The sequence below is a fragment of the Arvicanthis niloticus genome, chromosome 3 (assembly GCF_011762505.2).
Source record: "Arvicanthis niloticus isolate mArvNil1 chromosome 3, mArvNil1.pat.X, whole genome shotgun sequence".
Classification (NCBI taxonomy): Eukaryota; Metazoa; Chordata; class Mammalia; order Rodentia; family Muridae; genus Arvicanthis; species Arvicanthis niloticus.
In genome coordinates this window covers 2,964,028-2,988,800 of record NC_047660.1, presented here as the reverse complement: position 1 = coordinate 2,988,800, position 24,773 = coordinate 2,964,028, and the positions used below count along the sequence as shown (strand labels likewise).

The following is a 24,773-nucleotide window of genomic DNA, read 5'->3' as shown; positions in this document are numbered from 1 at the left end:
CAAAGAAGTCTGGGCATCGTGGCACACACCCGTAATCCCCGAGTTTGGGCGTGGAGGGAGGAGGATCGGATGTTCAAGATCTTTAGCTACACAGTAAGCTTGAAGCCAGCCTGGTATACATGAGACTCTCGTTCTAAACAAACTGGGCTAGAGAGATGGCTCAGCTGGTAAGCGATGTGTCTGCTCATCCAGAGGATCCGAGTTCGGTTCCTAGCACCCACATTACTTGGTGGGTTAAAATTGCCTTTAACTCCAGCTCCAAGGGGATCTGACATCCTCACTTGGCCTCTGAGGGTACTAATATAAACATGGCAAACACACACACACCAATAAGAAACACACACACAAAACCCAACAAGTGATTAGGTAGAGCCAGGGGAACCCCACAGAAGAGGAAGAATCCAGAGGAACTGAGGCCACTACAAGAACACGGCTCACAGAATCAACTAAGCAGGGCTCATGGGAGCTCACAGAGACTGAAGTGACCATCATGGAGCCTGCACAGGTCAGTGCTATGTCTTCTACATAAACCTTACAGTTGTGTAGCTTGATGTCCTTGTGGGTCTCCCAACAGTGGGGGTGGGGGTGTCTCTGATTCTTGCATGCACTCAGGATTTTTTTCCTTCTACTGGGTTGCCTTGTTCTTGGTATGAGGATTCGTGCCTAGTGTTATTGTAACTTGTTAGGCCATGTTCAGGGGATATCCCTGGGGAGCCTACTCTCTGCTTTTCCCCCACTCTTCCCCTCCCCTCACCTTCCTCCCTCCCCTTTCTCTCAGGAAAATGTGAATCTGAGGGAGAAGGGAGGTGGGAGATGAACTGGAGGAGTGGAGGGAAGGGACACTGTGGTCAGGATGTAATGTTTGAGAGAAGAATAAAAGAAAAAAAAGTTTAAAATAAACAAGTAAGCTGAGCATTGTGCACACGCTGGTAAAAGGGGGGGGGGGGGGCGGAGGCAGGCGGATGGCTGATAGGTTGAGGCCAGCCTGATCTACACGGCGAGCTCGGACAGCTAGAGCTACATACTGAGATCCTGTCCTGAAACAAAACAAAAGAAAAACCAGCAAAAAAAAGCATCAAATCTCTATAGGATGAATTAGGTAATGTTTATAATAGTTGAGAAGGACTCTCCTTTAAGTAGAGAGGTAGTCATCAATTCAAGAAAACACGATGGGATGTACAAGCATGTGCACACAGAAACATGCCAGCACTAAAGGAGACCCCTCCCCCAGGAAAAAATAGGACCAAGAAGAAATAAACATTGGTGTTTCGTGCCCCTGAGGTTTACCCTATGTGGGTATTGCCTATCTTTATGCTTTGCTGGTTTCTGAAAACATCTTAACGAGCATGTATCAATAATACAACCAATAAGCATGTTTCAGTAATATAACCAGATGGCGTAGAAAAGCTTCTTACCATACCCATAGACACACACACACACACACACACATTCTTAGGAACAAGAATTTACTTCACACCAGTGAAACTTCACAACTCATGACTAAGCTTTCCTTGAATAATCTTTTGAGTTACACATAATTTAAAAAGAGTTAAAGCAAATGAGACTAGAAAAACAAAACAAAAAAGCCCAAGGTAAAGTTATTAGCTCGAATCAGCTGATACTCACTACATACTATTTTAAAAAAGCCCTCTGTAAACTCAACATTGTTTTCACAAACTGTTAGAAAAAAACAGTACTGTTAGTATTTTCAAAATTAAGTTAATCTGAGCTAAGTTCATTTCTTTGGCAGAAATGTAAGATATGGCCCAGTGTTTAAACAAAACAAAAAACACAAAGTGCCTGTTATAAATAATATTTTAGCTGGGTAGTTTGGGTGCATGCCTTGAATCCCAGTACTTAGGAGGCAGAGGCAGGCAGATCTCTGTGAGTTTGAGGCCAGCCTGGTCTATAGAGTAAGTTCCAGGACAGCCAGGGTTACACAGAGAAACCCTGTCTTGGAAAAAAAAAATTAAAAAAACCAAAAGGCTCACCCTAGAGTTTCAGATTCACAGCTGTCAGCTTAGAAAACTGCTTTGTTATTAATTTGGCTCACACTTCTGAGGTCTTCTTCATCAAGTGTTCTGGGTGGGGTGTCCTGTCCCTTGGGCAGAGGTCAGGGCACATGCTGGACTCGGTGTGTTCTCCACTTGCCTTCCGACCTTCACATATTTGTCTGTGAGACAGGTTCCAACGCAGAATACAGGTTTTCCTTCCCTACACCGTTTTTCTTCTCATCCTCATCGAACTGTGCTTCGATCTCGGCTGGGTTGACGTAGGTGTAGAATCGAGCCATGATGGCGAATATTACACAGACAACCAGGAGCAATGAGGCGAACAGAATGTACTCAGCCCACTGGAGCAATCAGAGACGGAGCAAGACAACAAACAAACAAACACAGTTCACGTTAACACAATGTCGCGTGCATCTCTTCTGGCTACTTCTAGGTGGAAGACATCTTGGAGTGAAACTAGATGTCGGCTCCCAACAGAGAGACATCGTCTGGATTCTCTCAAATGCTCAAGGGGCAGGTGACGCTTTCTTACTAACATGGGATGTGGAAACAAGACTTTTGGAAGGATGAGAGAAACTTTCTGAAATTCTTAAGGCTTCAGGCTGGTACCAGAAGGATGGGGAGCCAGCAAGGACCAAGTGGTAGCCTCCCAAGACAGAGTGTACTGAACATGGGTGGGAGGGATTCCTTCACAGGTCTGAGCATCTGCCAGAAGTCCTTGGTTGGGGTCCTGAAAGACCTACACCCCCCAACTCCAGCTCCAGGGACCTAATATATAATATATAATATATAATATATAATATATAATATATAATTAATATATAGTATATAGTATGTAGTATAATATATTAACATATAATATATAGTATACTATATATATATTACATTCTATATAATTATGTACATACATGTGCACGCACACACACATATATACACACAGTTATATGCACATATTTTTTGACAACACCTGACCTCAAGAGCATGAAGCCCCATGGCTATTCCTGAAACAGGAAACTGTGTAACTGTTCTGGTGACAGGAAACTACCAGGCAGACCTTGTGTGCAGCAAGGCTGGACAAAAGCTCTGAGCATCAGACAAACCTGCGTTTTATTTTTAAATGGAAAGTTATAACCGTCTCAAGAACATCTTTAACTTATTGTGGAGTTTATATACAAGGAATCTGGTTTTCTTTTTTCTTTTTCTCCTTCCAGTGCTGGGCTAGAACCCAGAACCTGTGCACACTAGGTGGGTACTCTCCCTGGAGTTATACCTCTAGCCCATATAACCAGTTTAGGGCTCTTGATCTGAATTCACAGAATTGATGGCAGATTTCTTTTCAATAGTGGACCCCATCGGGGTATATGGACTTTAACTCAATATGGCAAACCTGGCATCGGTTTCCAGGTAACAGGAACCTGCAGAGACTCTGCCCAGTGCCACTGGTAAACACTCTAGCTGACCGGCCTGGCAATGTTCAGCCACTGACTCAAATGGATATGTATTTATAGATATCTAGGGATGATCATGGTGATGATCAAAAAGAGTAGAAGTTCAAAGTCTTGATCTGCACAGCAAGTCTGAGGGCAGCATGGGCTACATAAGGCCCTGTCTCAAAAAAAAAAAAAAATACAGAAGAAAAAAGACATAGCCAAGTTTCTTTCCCCATATACCTGTTTGCTGAAGTGGCCGGCCCCTGCTACAATGAGCACAATGATATTGCCAACTGCCACGGTTAGAAGCCAGCCTGCCTGCAGCACCGACTTCATGTTAGAAGGAGCCTGTGGAAGCAGAGCAGAATGTATTACAACCTGGGTTCCCGATTCAGGCCAAGAGAACCCCTTCCATTCACCCACTTCACCAAGCACCCCTGAAGTGCAGGTCAGAGGTCAGCTTTGGTCGGTTTAGAAAGGTATGGCATCTCACTCCTATAGGCTAGCTCTTGGGAGGTTGAGGCACAGAGATGCTTGAGGATGCCCTCAGCTACAGAGCTTGACTCTGCTCTCAATATGCATGTGTGGCTGAGCCAATGGCAAGCAGAGATCAGGATCGGGTTGATATAAGGACATAACACTCGTGATGAGACAGGGAAACGTTCCTGAGGCAGGGGCCTCTCCCCACACACTGACAGTGTTGCCATAGTAACACGGACAGATCTACTGGTGGACGGACTTTGCCTCACAAGTTTCTAGGCAAAGCCACATTCTCCCCAAAGGAAGACAACTGTGTGCACTCCTCTGTAGCATCCCTGCTATGTCCCCCATATTCCTTCCTCAAGCTCTCCCCCACCTATCACCCATGGCCTTTGTCAGCCAGTTTGATCCTCACAGAAGGAGGTAACCCAGTCCATGTTAACCTCTACAGATACTGAAGAAGAAGATGCCCAGGATGCAATGGCTTTAGCTGTAGTTTTGACAGACATTGTAGACATTAAAGCTCTAATTGGGGCATCAATAAAATTTGTCTAATATATATGACAAATCAAATATATATTGACCTCCAGACTCACTATGTAGCCGAGGATGATCTTGAACTGGTTTTTCTACCTCAACCTCTCCAGTGCAGGGGTCACAGGAGTTCATCACCACACCTAGTTCACACAGCGCTGGGGATTGAACCCATGGCCTGGTGCATGCTAAACCAGCACTGTATCAACTGAGCTATGTCTCTAGCCTTAAAAATAGGGTGTTACACTTGTTCTTAGCAGTAGATCTGATCAGATAATGTCACTGGGAGTAAAAGAGAGATGCCTACTGGACCTATAACCAGGACACAGACCTATAGACAAGTACTTAGACACCTAGATGCTGCTTTTGGGATGTTATAAAATGCAGAATCTGCTACTTTGACCCTGGCAGCAGACCCTGGTGTGCTGTACCTTCCTTAGACGCTAGTCTTGTGTCTAGTGTCTTATGTCTACTCTAGTGTGATTATATATCTATACATCTACTATATCTCTCTCATTAGATATATAGATATCTACTATCTAGCTATACTATATAGATATCTATATATCTCTATATACTATCTATACTATGTATATATAGAGAGATATACAAGATAGATAGTGTATGTATCTCTCTCTCTACACCTCTCTATCTATCTATCTATCTATCTATCTATCTATCTATCTATCTATATATGCTATATTCCCACTGAGTAAAGACTTTATTAATCTCATAATCCTTGTTCTGTGGAAGATACCTGTGGCTATTTGAAAGAGAAATGTCCCACGTAAGATTGGGCATTGGTGGTCTTGGTGTTGCTGGCGGAAGCGTGTCCCTGGAGGTGGGCTCTTAGAGTTTAAAACCTTGAGCCACACCCAGCTCACTCTCTCTGCTCTGTGCCTGTGGTGGTTCAGGACATGCGCTTCCAGCCTCTGCTCTGGCCACCACACCTGCTTATTGCTATCCTTACTGCCATGACGGACTCTGATTAGAACCATGAGCCAGAGTAAACTTTCACTTGTATCAGTTGCTGATACAAGTGAAAGTAACCATTATGCTTAGAAGGAAAAAACCCTATAAACAAGCCATAAGTGGTGGTGCATGCCTCCAGTCTAGTACTTGAAAGCCTGAGACAGGAGGATGGTGAACTGGAGACCAGCATGGGCTACATACTAACATTGTGTCTTATAAAACGATCAAAACAAAAGACCCTCTAAGAATACACATATCCCAGATTCAAATCAAGGCCGGCAACGTTTTTTTCTGAGGGCAGCAGGGAGGAAGGAATAAGAAACAAGAAACCTGGGAATAAGAGAACTCCAGTCCTGTGACAGAGAAGACCACCTCGCCGCAGGTGAGAAGGAAGTACTGTGGGATCTGCAGAGCCATGTTCACCGTGTTGGGTGGAATGTCTTCAAATTCCTTCACTTCCAGACAGCCATCACTCTGGACCATCAAAGCACCAAGCAGGCCGTTGAGACAGAGGCAGAGATACGCTTTAGAATAACAACCGTTCATATGGACACACTGAGCGGACCTTCTAAGGTTAAACAGGCAATTTACCTAGTCAGTGCCCATTTTAAATGTAACTGTTCGGTGCTGGAAGCCTACCAGCTAAAACCCTGGTAATCACTCAGTCCTGAAGTCATACGACCCAGAAGGAGGCATCAAATACTGGTCAACAGGAACTTTAAACTAGCGTAACTAAGCCTGCTGAAGTCAACAATAACTGAGAGCCGGTGAGATGGCTCAGCGGGGAAAGGTGCTTGTCACCAAGCCTGACAACCTGAGTTTGATCCCTGAGACTCAGAGAGAGAGAGCGGTCCCCTGAAGGTTGTTCTCTGACTCCCCTCCCCCCAATGTGCGCGTGTGCGTATACACACACACTAAAACAAAGAATTAGCAGTGAGTTGGTTAGTTCTGAGACCATTTACAGATCCTTTTTCCTCTAGGTAAGCATGAGCTCGCCCGAGTGTCTGAGAATTCAGGCCAGCCAAGGTTGGTCAGGCTGTGGTGGGATGAGTTACTAACCGCCCTCCTTCCAATCACGTAGGTATACGCGCTGCCAAAGTCGAGGTTGGAAGATTTGAAATCAGACGGACAGTTTGGTGCAACTTCTGTGGTGTTTATTGTGTAGTGTTTCCTATTTAAAAAAAAAAATGACAGTGGTTATGGTTCTTGGTGTTAAAAATCTCCATTTTTTTTTCTTTAGAAAAAGATAAGATGGGCTTGAACTTGGGAGCAAGTTGCCCAGTAATGGTACTCACTGGCCAGAAGGGAAGAACTGGTAGTTGGTGGCGTTGTGACTGGTGACATTTTCGTAGACTTTCCCACTCATTTTAATGGTGATCATCTCGTTAAGGGTGTTGACAAACCTGGAACAGAAAGCCATCTGTCTTGTAACCAAACCATGGAATAATTTATTCTAGGGCACACATGCATACGTAGGGAAGATTCCTAGGGTCTAGAGGCAGAAAGTCAGCTACCTTACAGCTGTTACTGTCCACCCACTCAGAATCACACACCCTTAAAAGAATTTATCTAAGAATATTTATCCATGTCAGGAACCACTCTGAGGGCTCAGCCTAGTTTCCTGGTATTTAGGGGAATCCACTAGGTAGTCATGGAAACAGATACTCCTTTTCTTTCTAGATGGGAGCCATGCTTTTGTGCTGCTGAGATGGAAAGTTTCAGAGCTCCACAGGTGAACGACCAAAATATAGAAGTTGCTGGAAGACAGCTGCCAGCAAAGCTTCCCTTGGGAGGAGAGAACCTGTCATTTTGGTTACCTCCAAGAGCTTAGGGCAGGGAATGGATGCAAGATCTGAGAGAAAGAAGCTGGCTAGCCCGATAAGAAGAGATTGTCCTGAGTCATTGCCCTCAGATGGGAAGAGCTGAGCAGCTCTGGAGTGGTGCTGGCCAGCATCTGTTGAATACATATGAATGCAGGGAGCATGGGTCACCTGAAAGGCCTTGGCCCTCATCCCAAGGCTTCTAGCCTTGGCAAGTCCCCTTGCTTAAACCTCAGGAGGAAGCAAGTGAGCTGCCTGCCTTCCTAGGACCATACAGAACGTCATGGAACAGATGGCACAGGTGTTTCCTTAGATGCTCCATGCTGTAGAAGACCCTCAAGTTCTTATACTGCTCTAGGGATGGGCACGTTGCTGCCCTAAGGGAGATCAGCTGTTTGTTTTGTCCACCAAATAGGCAGGTGACAGATTATAGCAGATTGTCCAATACATAGAACAAGAAGTAATAATGACGAACGGCTAAGTACTATAAAGACATCTCTATCTCTAAAGCACATGGCCAGTTTTATCAGCTGCAAAGTGTTGTGGATTGGTTCTAATGCTGTTTGTGTTAATTCGGCTCCCAAAATCACATGGGAATCTGCCTGTAAAACACTGAGGGTCCCTGCCCCCGTTGGCTCTAATTGGTAAATAAAGTTGCCAGTGGCCAATGGCTGGGCTGGGAGATGAATGAAATATAGATTTTTATTAAGTAATAATTCAAGAATATTGGTGGGTAGGTATTAGCAATGCAGAGGTTTGGAAGTGCCCAGCCATTGTGTGGTTTAAGGCATATTAAAATAGAAGGCTCTGTGTGTGTGTATTGTTTGTAGGTGCCCTCAGAGGCCAGAAGAGGGCATCAGATTCCTTGGAACTGAAGTTTAGGTGGCTGTGAATTGCTTGACTTAGGTTTTAGAAGCCTCACTGAGGTCTTCAGCCAGGGTTGGTACCCAGTTTTAACTCTTGAGCCGTCTTTTTCAGCCACGTGGGTACTAACTATATTCATATATAGTGAATGCAGACTCAACATATTTTTACCAAATGTTATAAAAAATTAAGGACCACTTCCACACTTCCATGGAGAAACTACATGCATGCAAAGAAACAGGTAAAATACAGACTACGGTCATATTTAAAAAAAAAAAAAAAACCTAAGAATAACCTAAATTTCCTTGAATAGAGATGGGTAGAAAAATTATGGTGTGTCTATGCATAGGAAAGCTTTACAAGGAAACGGATAGGAGCTGCAAATGTAAATATAGTTGGATATTAAACTGATACATGTTATGTAATATGATTTATAGCATTATTATGGAACCATATATGCCTGGGACAATTAACTTTTATATTACTCTGTTTAAAAACATGCCAAGCAGCATAGTTTTTATGGAGATGTTACAAATAGCAATACCCAGTGTTAAAATGCAGCAGAAAGCAGGATTACATTATCAACCAGTTTTTGAAAGATACTTATTTTTGTTTTTCCTAGAGACAGGGTTTCTCTGTGTAGCCTTGGCTGTGTCCTGGAACTTACTCTGTAGACCAGGCTGGCCTCAAACTCAGAGATCTGTCTGCCTCTGCCCCCCAAGCGCAAGGGATTAAAGGTGTGTGCCACCATCATCTGGCCTTACTTTTTTATTATTTTATCTATGTGTCTGTGTGTGGCACACGTGTGTGGATGTTGGCAGCAGATAGGTCTGATCACCTGACACTGGAGATACAGGTGGCTGGAGCCCACCTGGTGGTTTCTGGGACTGGACTCAGCATCTTTGCCAGAGCAGGAAGTGCTCCTGACAATGACTGAGCCATCTCTTCAGCCCCTCACCCTATTTTTGATTAAAGGCTTGCCTATGTTTAAATCTTTCAATTTGCTGAAAGTGTACGATAAAAATATATTCACCTTACTGATAGTGTAATATAAAAATTTTATTTGCTTGAAATCTTGTATTTCCTTCCTTTAATTTACACATTAGTCAGAAAGTCTGATTTTGTGGAGGTTTTGAAGTCTGTTTATCAGTCTCCCCTAGTTTCCTAGGACCTCCTCTTTAGTGTTGGCTTTAGGGACTACAGAAGTAATAAAATCCTTTCGCTCTATCAAGGATTTGGTGTTGCTACTCAATAGAAAAGCGATTCTGATGGTTTCTGACTCATGGTTGGAGGGGTTGATGTGTCAGCAGCTAACGCCACTCATCTCTGTCCCTCAATATTCTGTCAGAGATATTTTAAAATCTACAACCTCGCCATGTAGATCACACACAAAGACTTTTAATTGAATTAAGCTTTTAAGGGGAAAAGTGATAACTCAGTCAGTAGAGTCCCTCCCTCAAAAGCAGGAGCACCCCAGTTCAATCCTCTGCACACTTGTAAGCTTAAAGCTTTGTGGGCAGAAGTAGACACAACCCGGGGGACAGGGTAGCTCACTGGTCAGCACATCCCATCCCAGATGCCGTGAGCGTTCTCAGGAAACAATGTGGATCTCTGAAAATGTGAGAGTTGATTTCTGGGAGCCAAATGCATGCACAATGCACCTGCATGCATACGTGCACACATGTGCGCGCATACACAGACAGACAGACAGACAGACACACACACACACAACACACACGTTTAAAACACTAGTGAGATATCTCAGCAGTTAAAGTTTGATCTTGCCAAGCCTGTTGACTTGAGTTTGATCCCTGGAGCCCACAGGTGAGAGGAGAGAGCCGGCTCCTATAAGCTGCCCTCTGACACATGCACAGCAGCACATGCATGCCCACACACATACAAATACACACATACTAAATAATAAAGTTTGACAGGCAAATTGGCTCAGTGTGTACAGGTACCTGCCTCCAAGCCTGATGTCCTGAGTTCGATCCCCAGTGATCCAGTAAGATGAAATCAGCTCCTGGAAGCTGTCTTCTGACCTCCATACTCACATATACATACACACATTAAATACATACATATACACACATAAACAAACAAACAAACAAATAGCCTAAATACTATGATCTACACTGTCCAAAGTTTCCAGTGTTGGGGAACGTTTCTAAAGAAATCAAAACATTGAAAATATTGTTCTGAGAACAAAATGAAGCCCTAGAGATGCTTTTATTTCAGTGTCAAATACAAAGCACAGGGCAGCTGTGTGCGCGTGTGCGTGCGTGCGTGTGTGTGTGTGTGTGTGTGTGTGTGTGTGTGTGCGCGCGCGCGCATGCGTGTGTGTCTGTGCGAGTGCCTGTGTGTGTGTCTGTGTGCGTGTATGCATGTGTGTGTGTGTGCGTGTATGTGTGCATGTGTGCATGCACATGCACAGGAGCATGTCTTGTGCAGGACAAGACAGGCAATTACAAATATGCAAAGGAAGGGCTATGGACTGAGAGGTGTCATCATGACACCTCAAAATGAGACTTTCTTTAGAGAGAAGGCCTTAAGGAAGCAAAAGAAGCTGTTGGAGGGTCTTAATCTGGCATGACTGATTGGTATCCTTACATGAAGAGATTAAATTACAGACACACAAGAGAAAGAAGATGGCTATCAACAATCAGTCAAGGAGGGAGGCCTCAGAAGAGACCAGTCTTCAGGGCACCTTGATTTTGGACCTTCAGCCAGAGGAACTAGGAAAACATGAAGTTCTGTTTAATTGAACCACCGGGCCGTGTGACACTTTGTCCTGAGCCTCAGCACAGACAGGCGCAGAGAAAATGAGAGAAGGAACCAAAAACCAAACGGTTTTCTGCTGGTGAGATGAATTACACTGATTTTAATTACCCCAGAGGAAACTCTGGGACTGTCAAAGTCAAAGATTAAGACACCAGAGGCTTGGTGGAGAAGCTGACCCTTAAGTGAGTGCCTGCAAGTCAGAAGCCAACAGAGAAGTCTCCAGACCTCCAGGACTTTACAACCATGTGTGGGAGGAGAGGGCATTTTCAGGCCTGCCAGGGTGAATAAAAAGACAGTGCAGGATCCAGGAAAAATAGTTTCCTGGGCACAGTGGTGATGTCTCCAAGGACAGTGTCTGGAGAGACTACAGAGCATGTGCTTCTGGTAGGTCCCAGAGAACAAGGAGGAAAAGTGGTCCCCAGGGAGGACCACTGATGCTCTGGACACTGTAACTAACGAACTAGACACTTAGTGACCAGGTAATGGCTAACATTATTTGTGTCATGAATGGATGCTAAATTCTATAAATTATTTTTCTACACCAGTTGATAATATAGACTTTCTTCTGAATTGTGCTGGTTGATCCAATCTTGTATTCTTGGCACACACTTGACACTTTCACACCCTTGTCACAACTGAGCTCGGTTAAAGGAATGTGTTAAGCTCTGTTAGATCCGAGAAGAACCAGTTTCAAAAGAAATCTCCAAAAGGAATGTGTTAAATTCTGTTAGATTCGAGAAGAACCAGTCTCAAAAGAAATCTCCATACCTGATTCCGTTCTCTCCTTTTTCTGGCTTTTGGTTAAGACCATCTTTTACCTGAGAGAGAAGAAATAATATAAAAATGTTTCTGAACCAGAGTGATGGCTCAGTGTATACGGCACCTGCCCTGCAAGCCTGGCCCTCTGAGTTCAATCTCGAAAAGATGGCAGGAAAGACTCCACACAATTATTCTCTCACCTTCAAACATGCACTGTGGCACGGGTTCACTGCTCTCTTATGTGCCCATTATGTGCATATGTAAACACACACATGTACAATAAATAAACAGATAAATAAAATTTCCTGGTATTTAGTTCATTAGAGTCAATTTATACTAGCACTTCAGACTTCGAGCACACGATACTGGCCCTTATCCTGGGAGATAAGGGTTCTACTTCTTCCTTCTCGTTTTCCCTCCAGGCTAACACATGTTTCTCCTGTTAAAGATTCTTGATAGTCAGTGGCTCCAAAGGGTATGACTCTCTAACAATTTAGATTGCCTGACCTTCGGACATGGCAACACTGTGTTGTCAACACGAAATTCACTTTGAGAACTGTACAGATGAATCAGGAAAACCACTGGAAAATAAATCTCATAAGTGTATTTTTGCTAGGCCACATTTACAGCTTTGCTGGGGTGTGTCAATCTGTGGGCCACAGGTTGCATACACCTGATAGAACAAGCCACCCAAGAGCCTGCACTTTATCTCAAAGTCTGAGAATACGCATATGCATTCATGTGATTTACATGTATACATGGAAGAGTACATGAACACATAACCATGGGCACACACTCATAACATAGTTATATTTTTATTCATTTACATTTATATTTTTACAAGTTGTTTTTCACAGAGTCCCACTATGTAGCCCTGGACAGCCTGAAACTCAAAGAGACCCTCCTATAGCTTCTTCTTGAGAGCTGGAATCTAAGGTGTCTGACGCTATCCCTAGCTAAGATGGGCTCTCCCTATGTAGTCCAGGCCAGCATCTGCTTCCTGAGAGCTGTAAAAACAGGTTTGGACCACCACAGCTGGTTCCTAGTTTTCTTTTTAAATCATAATTCACAGTAATACTTCCTCTCTACCAGCTAGACCTTTACAGGGAGTCAAATGTCTTGTGCTCCTCAAGAGTTTGAAGATGGCTTAGTCCAGTGCTCAATATTGATAAAGCAAAGCCACACCTATAAAAAGCTGTGCCCTGTGGCTGGAGACATGGCTCAGTGGTTAAGAGCACTTGCTGCTCTTGCAGAGGACCTGGGTTCAGTTCCCAGCACATATATGGTGGTTCACAGCTCTCTGTAACTCCAGTTCCTGGGGACCTGATGCCCTCTCTGACCTCAGACACCAGGTACCCACGTAGTACACATATGTACATGCAGATAAAACACTCGTACACATAAAATAAAGTCTAAAAGTTTTAAAAGCTGTGTCTCTGATATTGCAAATAGCCAAGAGACAGCTGTACTTACCACAAGATACTGACTGGGGTCCCACACTAGAAGGGTGTGCCGCTGACCCTGCTCAAACTCAAGAGGTACTGTGGTGACTTCTGGGGATCCAGAAGAAGACACGTTTATGCTTGTCAACTTGTCTATATCGAAAGTCATGAATGTGTCTGACTAGAAATGGGAGAAAGAAGGCAGGAGGCAGAGTCAGCCCTGCGTTTGGACACTATCATGTCACAGTAGATGGTGTCCTGCATTGCAAAGTTCATGGTCACACACATCCAAAATACCTTGTAAGGACTTAATACCCCGCCTCCTATCCCACGGACACTGTCATACGGTTCTTTGTGTATTGCCACAGAAACTATACTGTAATTTTTTTGCTCTAAGGAAATACATGCTGTGAACATCATTTACAATCCTATAAGTATACTATGTATAGTATAATATACTATATAGTATTACATTATAGTACTATATACATATACTATAGTACTATATAGTATATAAAATACTATATTACACTATATACAGTATAATATACTATATAGTATATAATGGTACCAGGGGACTGGGGCTGGAGAGATGTCTCAACAGTTAAGTAGCTGCTCTTCAGGAAGACCTCGGTTCAGTTACCATAATTCATATGATGAATCACAACCACTTATAATTCCATTTCCAAGGGACCTGATGTTCTCTTCTGGCCTCTGAGGACACCAGGCACATATATGGTGAACAGGCATATATGTAGGCAAAACACCAACACACACACACACACACACACACACACACACACACACACACACACGTCACCAAAGGAAAAGCAAAGGTTCTGGTGAAATCAATATGGGGCTGTCCTGACCACAAGGCCACAAGGAGTCAGACTTTTAACTCCTTCTTCAAAGTCATTAGCTTGTCAAGGTCTAAGTCCACTGCTCCAACTGTGGTGGATCAGGAATGAGAGCATATGAATCCACACCACTGGGGTGGACCTCAAGGCTCTCCATGTGACCAAGGCTGGGAACCAGAGGTCAAGGGCAATGACTTCCGGAGGACGGTTTTCACAGAGGCACTGTGTATATGAGAACAGACAATTCTTGGCTCGGAGACTGAGTGCCAGCACCTCTGACTTCTATATATAAAGTGCCAGTAGCACACTCTTAGTTTGCAACAACAAAGAATGGTCTGTAGAGACTATATAACATCTCCTCGGGGAGATCAGCACCCCTGCTTGAAACCATGGGCCTTCCCTGCTGTTGAAAGTGCCAGAGTGATCTGTACCCACACTCAAGTTAGAGGACCACAGGTTTAGAAACCATTATGAGGTGGACATTGACATGTGTTAATCTTGGACAGCCTTTGGGATTTATACAAGGACCAATAAGAACAGCTCCTCAGAGCTGTGTTATAAGTCGGGTGGGTAGATGAAATACAAGGTCCTGTTTCCTTCTACTTACCTGAGACATTTGGGCAAGTGTCACATTCTTTCCAGGAAAATACACGGTCATGTCATTGTTACCAATGTTCAAGACCTTAATTTGGACTTGATTTCCGCCAGGGAAGACCGGAAGAGTTTTCTGAGAAAAAGAAAAGAGAGATCCACAGTGAGGACTCCCGTGGACAGTCACCATACCTCAGTTCTGGAGACTCTTTCCTCTGCAATCTACAGCTCATCCAGAGACACATGACAAACCCCTGGCTTGGCCTACTGGTCACATTGCATGGCGATAGAACTTTAACCTTAAAAGCAAAGGGAATCTTTTTATATCCTCTAAAAAGGATGAACCTTGAGGGCATTATAAAATAAGCCAATCATAAAAGGGTAAATGTTCCGTGACCGTGGTCATGTGCTTTGCCTGGAGCAGCATCCTAGAGACAGATGGTAGAATGAGGCCCACCAGGGTTTGGGGGAGACAGAGCAGGGAGTTGGCATTGAATGACACAGAGGTTTGGTTTGGGAAGATGGGAAAGTTCTGGAAGTACGTGTGGTGAGGATTCTACAGTAGAGAGAACTGCATTGAGCTGTATGCTTAGAAATGGTTAAGATGAAAAATTTCATTTATAATTTGTTTACTGCCATGAATTGTATGTGTGTGTGTGGAGAGAGAGAGAGAGAGAGAGAAAGAGAGAGAGAGAGAGAGAGGGAGAGAGGAGGAAGAGGAGGAGGGGAAGATGGTGACAGAGACAGAGGAGGAGACAGAGAGAGTCTCCTCTAATTTTATGGGCCACATAGTCCCTGCCTTTAAGAACGATAAGAACTTTAAGGTCCTATCTCCAGCAGGCAGCACTGGGCTGGTTTAGCACAATGCACCCAACAGGAATTAGGATCCACTTAGGAATTATTCCTTAGTAGATATATCAGAATCCAAAATGTGTTCCTCTATGTAGAAGGTGGTTTACGAATTTCCCAAGTGCCTGTTTGTGAGTGACAAGCTTCTTCTCACCAAATCTGAGTTGGGAACAAGTCCATGAACTGATCTCCTGTTACAGAAACTGTACCACAGGTGGCGTCACTCACATCTTTCACGTCTTTTCTCATAATGAAGCCCGCCATTAGTTCAGTCTGTAGTGGTTCCCCACATCAGTGGTACTTGGTGTGCTCACTGCTGCATATGAGGAGAGTCCCCTAGTCTCCTCTAATTCTCCTAGCCCCGAGAAGCCCAGGGGAAGACTTACATCAATTTCCACCTGCACAATTGCAGCTGCCACAAAGGCCATGGATGCCAGGAACATCCCAACTGTCATCTTCTTCAGGGAGCTGATGCAGACAAGAGGAAAGTGAACCCCAGCCTGCTTCAGCCAGATGAACCAAGAATAAGCCCTAAAGGAAAACCCTCCTCACCTCCCATCCCTTTGCCTTCCCTGAAAAGACAGGTGTACTGGAAGCCACTGCTGGTGCTTTTATTGTTTTAGGATTTTATGTGTGCATGTCAATGTGAGTATATTCCTACATGAATGTGAGGGTTCTCTCAGTATATGCACACATGCATGTGAGGGTTCTCTCAGTATATGCACACATGCATGTGAGGGTGCCCTCTCTCAGTATATGCACACATGCATGTGAGGGTTCTCTCAGTATATGCACACATGCATGTGAGGGTGCTCTCTCTCAGTATATGCACGCATGCGTGTGAGGGTATTTTCAGAGGCCAGAAGATGATGTCATATCCAAAGGAGCTGGAGTCACAGGTGTTTGTGAGCTGCTCTGGGTAGATGCTGGGATGGAAACTCTGGTCCATGTGCTTGAGAAGCAAGCATTCCTAACCACTGAGCCATCTCTGTGTCCCTTTCTATTCATGTCCAGACTAGTGGGGTCTAATAGAATGCCTATTCACATTTTCTCCTTCAACTTCTAAAAATCCTATGATCACAGCTGATTTTTCAGCATAATAAAAATAGCATTTTTATTACATCTAAAGGGCATTTTCAGAGACACTGCATACAGACATTTCTTTTTAAAGCCCCTTCTCTCTGTATGTGTGTGTGCGCGCGCGCGCGCGTGCGTGTGCATGTGTGTGTGCACGCATGCACATGCATGTGATGTGCAGCTGTATGCAAATGTGTATGGATATGTACAGGCCCATGTGTGCACATGAGGAGGTCATAGGATGTCAGATGTCTTCTGTCCCTGTCCATTTTATTTATACAAGGCAGAATTTCTCATTGAACCTGTAGCTTATCATGTTTGGCTAAGCGGACCAGCTAGCAGCTCCAGGGACCCGAAGTTACAGATGCACATTGCTATGCCTGGCATTTTACATGGGTCCTAGGGATCTGAACTCGGGTCTTAATGCTTGCACAGCAAGCACTCTTACCCAGTGAGATATCTCCCGTCCCTCCCAATATCTCTTAATTTTATTTCTTTGAAAACTTCATCATCAGCCAAGCCTGGTCTGTAATCCCATCTCCTAGGGTAGCTTGCAAGTTCAACATCTAACTAGGTTGCTGGGTGAGTTTAAGACCAGCCTTGTCTCAAAATAGAAAGGAAAAAGAGGTTGGTGTTCTATCTCAATAGAAGAATATTTGTCTGGCATGTGTGAAATCGCCTAGGTTTGATTGGCAGTACTGCAAAAATAAATTAAATAAATGTCCCATCACCTTGGTGGGAGCTTCTGGAAGCAGAACATTTGCGAGCCCTGGACCAATAGCATCCCAGTCAATCCAAGCCAAACAGCCACCAACAGCACTCTAGTCAACCCATGTCAAACACACACCAACAGCATCTCAGTCAACCCAAATCAAACAGACACCTACGTGAAGTTGAAACCACATTTTGCAATGAGTGGGTACACCACAGCATCCACAATGGGGACCATGATGACAATCAAGATGGCGTTCACGGTCTGCAGAGGAAGTGGAGAGGGGCGTCAGTGCAATCACAAGGAACATGTGGGCCTCGGAGAGTGAGCTGAACTTTTTTCTCCTACCTGCATTTGGTCCGGCTGGATTTCAATTGCTCCCTGAAAAAGAGGAGGCAAAATCTTACTGGAAGGAAAAAACTAGGGAAGGAAAGAAGAAAGGACCAAGGGACTAAAGCAGGGCAGTGGCGACCAAGAGGGGATAGACCAGGACAGGCAAACTTACAATTTTCCCAGACATGGTTGTTGCTTGCAATGTCCATCTGGAACCCTAAAAAAATGAATGCATCAATTGTATCACGGGGAACGTGGCTCTTTAGAACGTGGTAACCCACCACCAAACCTTCTATATCAGGACTGAAATATTATGGGATTTGAAGTAGTCATAAGCCTCTTAGCTCTGTCATAATACTAGGAAGACAAAAGCCAGCGGTACATCCTGGGATGCGTGAAGGACCCCTAAGACAGAGCTGTTTTTGGGTGATACAAAACTGTGTTATTACATGGTACCACCTCTCAGGGTGAGCTCATCAGGACCCTGTGTTCTACAGGTGCCATTGTCAGTATCTAGAACATTACAATGGTAAGGAACCATTGGCAAAGAAAATCAGGGAAGGGCTTTAAATGCTTCACCATAAGTCACTGGGGACTTTATGTAATGTCTGATTTGGGCCTCACAGCAGAGGCAGTGAGTAGGTCAAACACGTTCAGAAGGGTTCCGAGTTCTTAGCCCGTGTCACCCAGCTACCAGTGATGCCTGTGTTCTGAGTGCAAATCTGACCCCAGTTAGGCTCTTTCCACACACAAGGTGGCTCCTTTGCCGTTTCTAGGCTGCTGCATACTTCATACTACAGACAAGGAGTATGTGTTTGCTCAAATGTTTCCCACAGATAGCCTAGCTTTCCAATAATCCTGTCTGCATGACACAAACCTGCCCAGTCTCTAGAAGAAACAGTATCTTCTTGCTTTGACTAGTGAGTATTGTGCACGGGGTAGTCTAACATGACTGTGCGTGTGTGTCCTACAGATGGTGTCATATCTATGTGCTAACTGGACTTAAGTTACAATCACAACAGTAAAGGTTCTAGAACATGAAGTTTAGAGGGACCTGGGCTGAGGCAGTTGGAAGGAGGTGATGGTGTGTGTATATCTGTAGCAGGATAATTTCCTGCTACTGATACATTGTCTGCAATAAGCTCGGTGATTGGAGAGGAGCTAATATGGGAGGAGCTAATGTGGGAGGAGGTAATTTAGGAGGAGCTATTGTGGGAGGAGCTAATGTGGGAGGAGCTAATGTGGGAGGAGTAAAAAAAGAGAAGGAGAGGAAGGGGAAGAGAGAAGAAGGAGAAAAGGAGAGAGGAGCAGGAGAGAAGATGGCTGCACATGTCCACATGTCTCTAGCAGTCTCAGGTAGTTATTTATATCTAGGTTAGTTAATTGGGTTAACAGTTCTAATTGTGTGAGCATCTTGTTAATTGAGCATTTCCAAATATATAAATATTGGATAATCTTTAAGCATTAAGAGTCTCATTTCTACCGGGTACCACAGTCATAGTCAGGGCTCAGCCAAACATTGTGGACAGCGTGGTGGATTGGCAGAGCCAAACGCCATGCTGGCATCTTGTGGGTGCCAGGGCCGGTGTTTCTAGATAGCCAGAGCCACAGTCCAGAGCCAGACTTCGGGAAAATGGTGGCTGTATAGGAACAAGCTCCACCAGGTGCAGTTTTTAAAATATTAACTGCAACATATATATGATATATGTATATATATATGTGATATATATATCATATATATGATAAAATATATATATATATATTTTATCATATATATATATATATGATATATATATATATGATAAAAGACGCTGTTTATGTGTATGAATGTTTTAACAATTAAAAAGAAAGTACAGGCCAACAGGTCTTGTCTGGTCAGGACCTGCTTCAAGTATGAGGTATGAGGACTTGTGTACAGTCATTTACAATTCTGTAGGGCACTTCTGGCTCCAGTATTCCATTTTAAAGCTGGAGATTTGTATCAAGCCCCTCTTAATTAGAACATTCTGCAAATCTCTTCAAAGGCAACACCTTCGATCATGCTGGGTCAGTAGAACAAACTCTCTCTGCCCTCAGTTCTGATTGGCAAGAGTCTCAGATGCTCTCTGAGGAAATCTCCTCAGGGTTACTCTACAGAAACAAATCTCATTTTCTTCACTGATTCACAATAGACAGATGGATGGATCCTTTCAGGATACATTTTAATCAATAAACTCAGTAAGATGCAACAGTTACATCAGTAATATAACAAAAAGAAACTGGAAGAGAACAGTTTCGGAGCTGAACAACACCCAGTGTAGCTGGGCACATAGCAGTATGTACAACATTCTGATCAAACAGGAGACATTACCTGCTGGTCAAACAAGGCCCAGAACATGGGGAGTGGGATGTACAGGAACATCACCTTCGTGACCATCTTAATCTGTGAGATGAGCCGCTCCTGCAGGCAGACACATTAGCCAGGGCTGGAGTCAACAGCAGCTCTGCTGCCCAGGAGGATGTTTGCATCTAGAGACAAGCTGGGAGGTGATGGCTCAGTCCAAAGTACGTGAGCACAGGTTTCTTTAGGAAACCAGACATTCTAAACAAATGACCATTGAGCAAGAATAGCTGTTTGGGGTACCAGCCACCAGAGCTCACTAACTGTCAGTCTCAAGGTCACCACCACCCAGCTCTTCTCTGTTCAAACTGAAGTCATGTGATCTCACGGCCTACGCCTAACAGAAGATGACCCAAGTGAGAGCTACAAGGGGGTCATGTTGCTCCCACATAAATGATAGCCATCTGTTTAAAGACTTTTCAAAGCACTTGTACGTAGTCTTACTCCACACACTATTAAGTGCTGGGAGGACATGGCTGAGGTATTTATTCCTCTGCACTGTGCTTTCCTTCCATGCCCATTTCCTGGAGTAGCCGGGGCCACTGCCGCAGGAGTATGACTTACATCATATTTCTCTTTAGCCCAGTCGAGCCAGTGTTCCCTCTTGGGAAATGCCTTACTTCGGTGCCGAAACCTGTTTTTGATGGCAAACTGAAGGAAAGAAAAAAAAAATTAAATTTTAAGAGAGAATCAACTACATCAGAAAAATACATTTTGAAGAATTCCCTTTTAATGGTCAAACGTGGGAGAAGGGCACATTTTTCACGAATGGATCCTATTTGCCTGGATTGGGGTTCCCTTCTCAGGACTTTACCCTCCAGCCCGCCTAGAAAAGCATATTCAATAGAAATGTAACAAACACACTTGCAGTTATATTTTCTAGCAGTAAATTAACAAGTAAAACCAAAATATGTAAAAATCCACCCCCCCCCACCCCAGCAGGGTTTCTCTGTGCAGCCCTGGCTGTCCTGGAACTTGCTCTGTAGACCAGGCTGGCCTTTGTAGACCAGGCTGGCCTTGAACTCAGATCCGCCTGTTTCTGCCTCCTTTATGATCCTTCATGCCCCTGCTGGGATTAAAGGTGTGTGTCACCAACACCACTGGGCTCTATTTGGTAAGTTTTATATGGACAAAACACCCAAGTACCCTAAAAAGTAATCTTAAGGAAAAAAATCAAAACTTCATTGAATTTTTCGGTTTTTAGAAAATTGAATTTTGATTTAAAGAAGGTGGAAGGTAGAGGAAAGTTCTGGAATGATTCAGTTAGAGGGAGGTAGGGAGGTAGGGAGAAGAGGATGGGGAGGGGGAGGGAGAAAAGGAGGGGGAGCAGGAGGGAGGGGAAGATGGGGGAGGAGGAGGGGGAGTAAGTGAGGGGGCGGAGGGTAGGGGGGAGGGTAGGGGATAGGGAGGGAGGGAAGAGCACTTACACCAATGCACTTGGCCACTTTGCCCATGATGTTGCCCTGGGGCTGGAACTTCTTGTACATTCTACTGCCAAGGACAAATACAACTGCACAGGGCAGAAGAAGAGGCGTCACTACAGAGTTCCCTGTGGTCTGAGAGTTGCTGCTCATTTATCTGTGTGGTCTCCTTGGCAGGAGGCATGAGATTGCTAATAGACTTGTCTCCATCCTCACAGGTGAAGACCTGCTTCTGATTCTAGCGACCACCAGCACCTCTGAGGATCAGGAAGCTTGAGCTAAAGCCTACCACCTACCTCCATCAGTCTCCTCACGAGGAGGCTCCTAGACTTGCCACAGCTGTTTAAACACAAGTCCTAGCTACTTAAAGGGAGACAAAGGCCATAGATGCCTTTGCATACCATGAGAATACATCATTCTACAAAGACAATAACTATGGTGCTAAGATTTTTGGCTGTAATAGCAAGAGGAATTTTCTTCCCGTTCCTAATATTCAGGAGAAAGGTATTAACAGTTGAATCAGACCCTACACTAGGATTTTCGATCACCCCAAACCACAGTTTGATAATGTAAGAGCATCGATGAATCACTTGCTTTCCCCTGTTGAGACCTTGGCAGCTGATTGCTCTCAGGGCTCTCACTGAGTCCTTCACGGCCCACTGACTTGTGCAATGCCCTTACAAGCACCAGTGGTGAAGGGTCCCAACATGATGAGGCAGCATTTCCCTTTGCCAGCCTTTTTGTTTGTTTGTTTGGTTTTTCGAGACAGAGTTTCTCTGTTTAGCCCTGGCTGTCCTGGAGCTCACTCTGTAGACCAGGCTGGCCTCAAACTCAGAAATCCGCCTGCCTCTGCCTCCCAAGTGCTGGGATTAAAGGCGTGCGCCACCACTGCCCGGCCTTTGCCAGCCTTTTTAACCTTTAAGCTTTTTGACAAACTAAAGCACAGGAATTTCTGGAGGAGTTGTAGCTATCTACAGTCTTTCATAGGAGGAGGCAGAATCTTTTTCTTAAGAACAAGTAACACAGACTAAATGAGAATATACCTGAAGTGCCATTCTCTACTCAGAACCGAGAGGAGAAGCATACACAAGCCCTTAGAAGAGCATGGCCATCTTTGAAGAATTACAAATGAAGACATATTGGGCAGGGAAGAAGGAGGCACTTGCATAACAGCAAAAGCAAAGCAGAGTTGTTTCAGTATGAGGGGGAAAAAAGTGAAAAAATGGTTTTATTTGATTATGGCAAGACCTAAAAAACAAACCTGGGGAAAGTGTGAAGAAGCCATGGGGACTTGAGGGGACCAAGGGCTGGGTCCATCTCACAGTAACTTTCAACTTAGAACACCCCAGGTTGTCTCTTTTTATATCCTAAAACAACAACAATAACAACAAAAAAACAAAAAAAAAATGCTCAAAACTATATGTGAGCATACTATATGCATATGTATGGAATCTAGATTCTATCATCTGTCTGTCTATCTATCTATCTATCTATCTATCTATCTATCTATCTATCATCTATTTATTTAGTCATCTATCATCAATCAATCATCTATCTATCTACAATCATCTATCATCTATCAATCACCTATCATGTATTTATGTATCTATCATCTATCCATCTTCTACCATCTATTATCTACCTATCAATCTTCTATGACCTATGTGTGTGTGTATGTATGTATGTATGTATGTATGTATGTATCTATCTATCTATCTATCTATCTATCTATCTATTGAAAGCAGAGGACACCATCTTCTGTGCAGGAAGGGGAACAGAAAGAAGGATGAGGACAGACTGGGATAGATAGTGGAACCCCGAACATGAAAAAGATTCAGTGATAACTATGTATAAAAATGTCATAATGAAACTTGCCATTCTGCATATTAAAGTAATCTATGAAGAAATCTGAAAAGCCATTGATATAAAAACGCATGTGCAAATGAATATAACTATTATGTGCATACATTCCTCCTAGCAGGAAAGGATTCTAGTAGAAACCCTTGGGGTGATGGATAATGGGACTTAGAATGGCCATTGAACCAGATTGGCATTTCTTTACTCAAGCCACAGACGACGAGTGTCGACGAGCACAAGATGCTTTCAATCCCAGGCTTAGCGCGCTAGCACTCAGATGGACCCGGTGCCCAATCACTGATGCCTCTCCTTCAAAGCCCTTTGAGGATCTCATTTCCCATATAACAAGGCTGCCCCGGTTTCTCATCTCTTAGAGGGAGAGCATGGCAAATGCCCACTGGCAGGTTTTTGCGATACGTTTTGTTACAACTTGGTACACTGACTGTAACAAATTAGCCATGATAATTAATACAGAGCCAGACTTGGACACAGGCTTGTGCCAGCTCAACTGATCTACTCACTTAGGGCAACAGCCATGAGAGCCGCCGGAACCCCAAAGGCCAGTGGGTAACAAGCTTGTTGACTGTGGATTCCACATTGTTGAACTGAGGAGAAATAACAAAAAAAATGCATCGTTTTTGTCAATGTGCGTGTTGCTCCCATTTGTAAACACCCTCCACTCATTACATTATACTGTTTTTACTTCGAGTTCTGGACTCACTTAGCTGCTTATCTTAATGGTGCCATGGCCAACTGAGCAAACAGTCTAAGGACTTTCTTTTTATGCATTTATTTATTTATTTGTTTGTTTATTTATTTTATCTGTCTGTCTGTCTGTCTGTCTGTCTGTCTCTCTCTCTCTCTCTCTCTGTGTGTATGGATGGAGTGCACTAAGAGGTCAGAGGACAACTTGCAGGATTTAGTTCTCTCTTTCCAGTATCTGGGTCCAGGAATCAAACTCAAATTGTCAGGACTAGCAGCAAGCTCCTTGACCGGCTTAGCCATCTCACTGGCCCCTATTCTGTGGATTTTCTAACTCGTGGAGCTAACTGTGACCTGGGCACTCTAAGTCCAACATGTGGGACTCGGTAAGTTAAAGCTGACATACTCCCATTTACTGATGCATGTATCCTGTAAGCACCGTAACTACACGTCATGAGCTAAGCGGGGCGGACAGTCTTATTTAGGCCTTGGCTCTTCTACTCGGCCTTCACAGGGGAAGCAATCGAATCTAAACGGTGGTTATGTCCAGGCTCCAGAGCTTGGCCCAAAGTTTGCCACGCTCTGACAGAGGGTGCTCTTAGCTCCCTGAGTTCTTCATCTTGATAAGGAAAAGCGTTAGGGCTTTGTAAAGGTAACAGGGGATCCCCAGAAACACTCTGAAAGGACGGAGTCCCACAGGGACTTTGGTCTGGTCTTTAACAAGCTATTTCACTACCTTATAAAGAAAAAACCTTAGTCATGGGGAAAGTGATGCTTGGGTTAACGATTTCTGTTCACCACTGTACACACAATTCCCACTCGTGACAGAGAAGACCCTGTCCCTCAGGCTCTGAGCACTTCCAATCAAATCCTTGCTCCGGCAGATTGCAACGGCCTTCC

The 24,773-nt window shown here is 44.0% G+C and overlaps 1 protein-coding gene across 1 annotated transcript in view; it reads right to left on the bottom strand.

Moving 5' to 3' along the window:
- Positions 1–1,454: 1,454 nt before the first annotated feature.
- The window catches only part of Slc15a1 (solute carrier family 15 member 1), a 41,122-nt gene continuing 17,803 nt past the window's right edge, over positions 1,455–24,773 (bottom strand). The window contains exons 8-23 of the mRNA XM_034498550.2: positions 23,693–23,776; positions 21,321–21,403; positions 20,458–20,544; positions 19,864–19,953; positions 17,686–17,730; positions 17,529–17,561; positions 17,356–17,444; positions 15,778–15,859; positions 14,559–14,678; positions 13,126–13,275; positions 11,662–11,711; positions 6,724–6,831; positions 6,488–6,599; positions 5,759–5,902; positions 3,683–3,790; positions 1,455–2,353 (exon numbers count right to left, since the gene is read on the bottom strand). Coding sequence (XP_034354441.1) covers positions 2,162–2,353; positions 3,683–3,790; positions 5,759–5,902; positions 6,488–6,599; positions 6,724–6,831; positions 11,662–11,711; positions 13,126–13,275; positions 14,559–14,678; positions 15,778–15,859; positions 17,356–17,444; positions 17,529–17,561; positions 17,686–17,730; positions 19,864–19,953; positions 20,458–20,544; positions 21,321–21,403; positions 23,693–23,776 — 1,577 coding nt within the window. The 3' untranslated portion in view covers positions 1,455–2,161. The remainder of the gene's footprint in view (positions 2,354–3,682; positions 3,791–5,758; positions 5,903–6,487; positions 6,600–6,723; positions 6,832–11,661; positions 11,712–13,125; positions 13,276–14,558; positions 14,679–15,777; positions 15,860–17,355; positions 17,445–17,528; positions 17,562–17,685; positions 17,731–19,863; positions 19,954–20,457; positions 20,545–21,320; positions 21,404–23,692; positions 23,777–24,773) is intronic.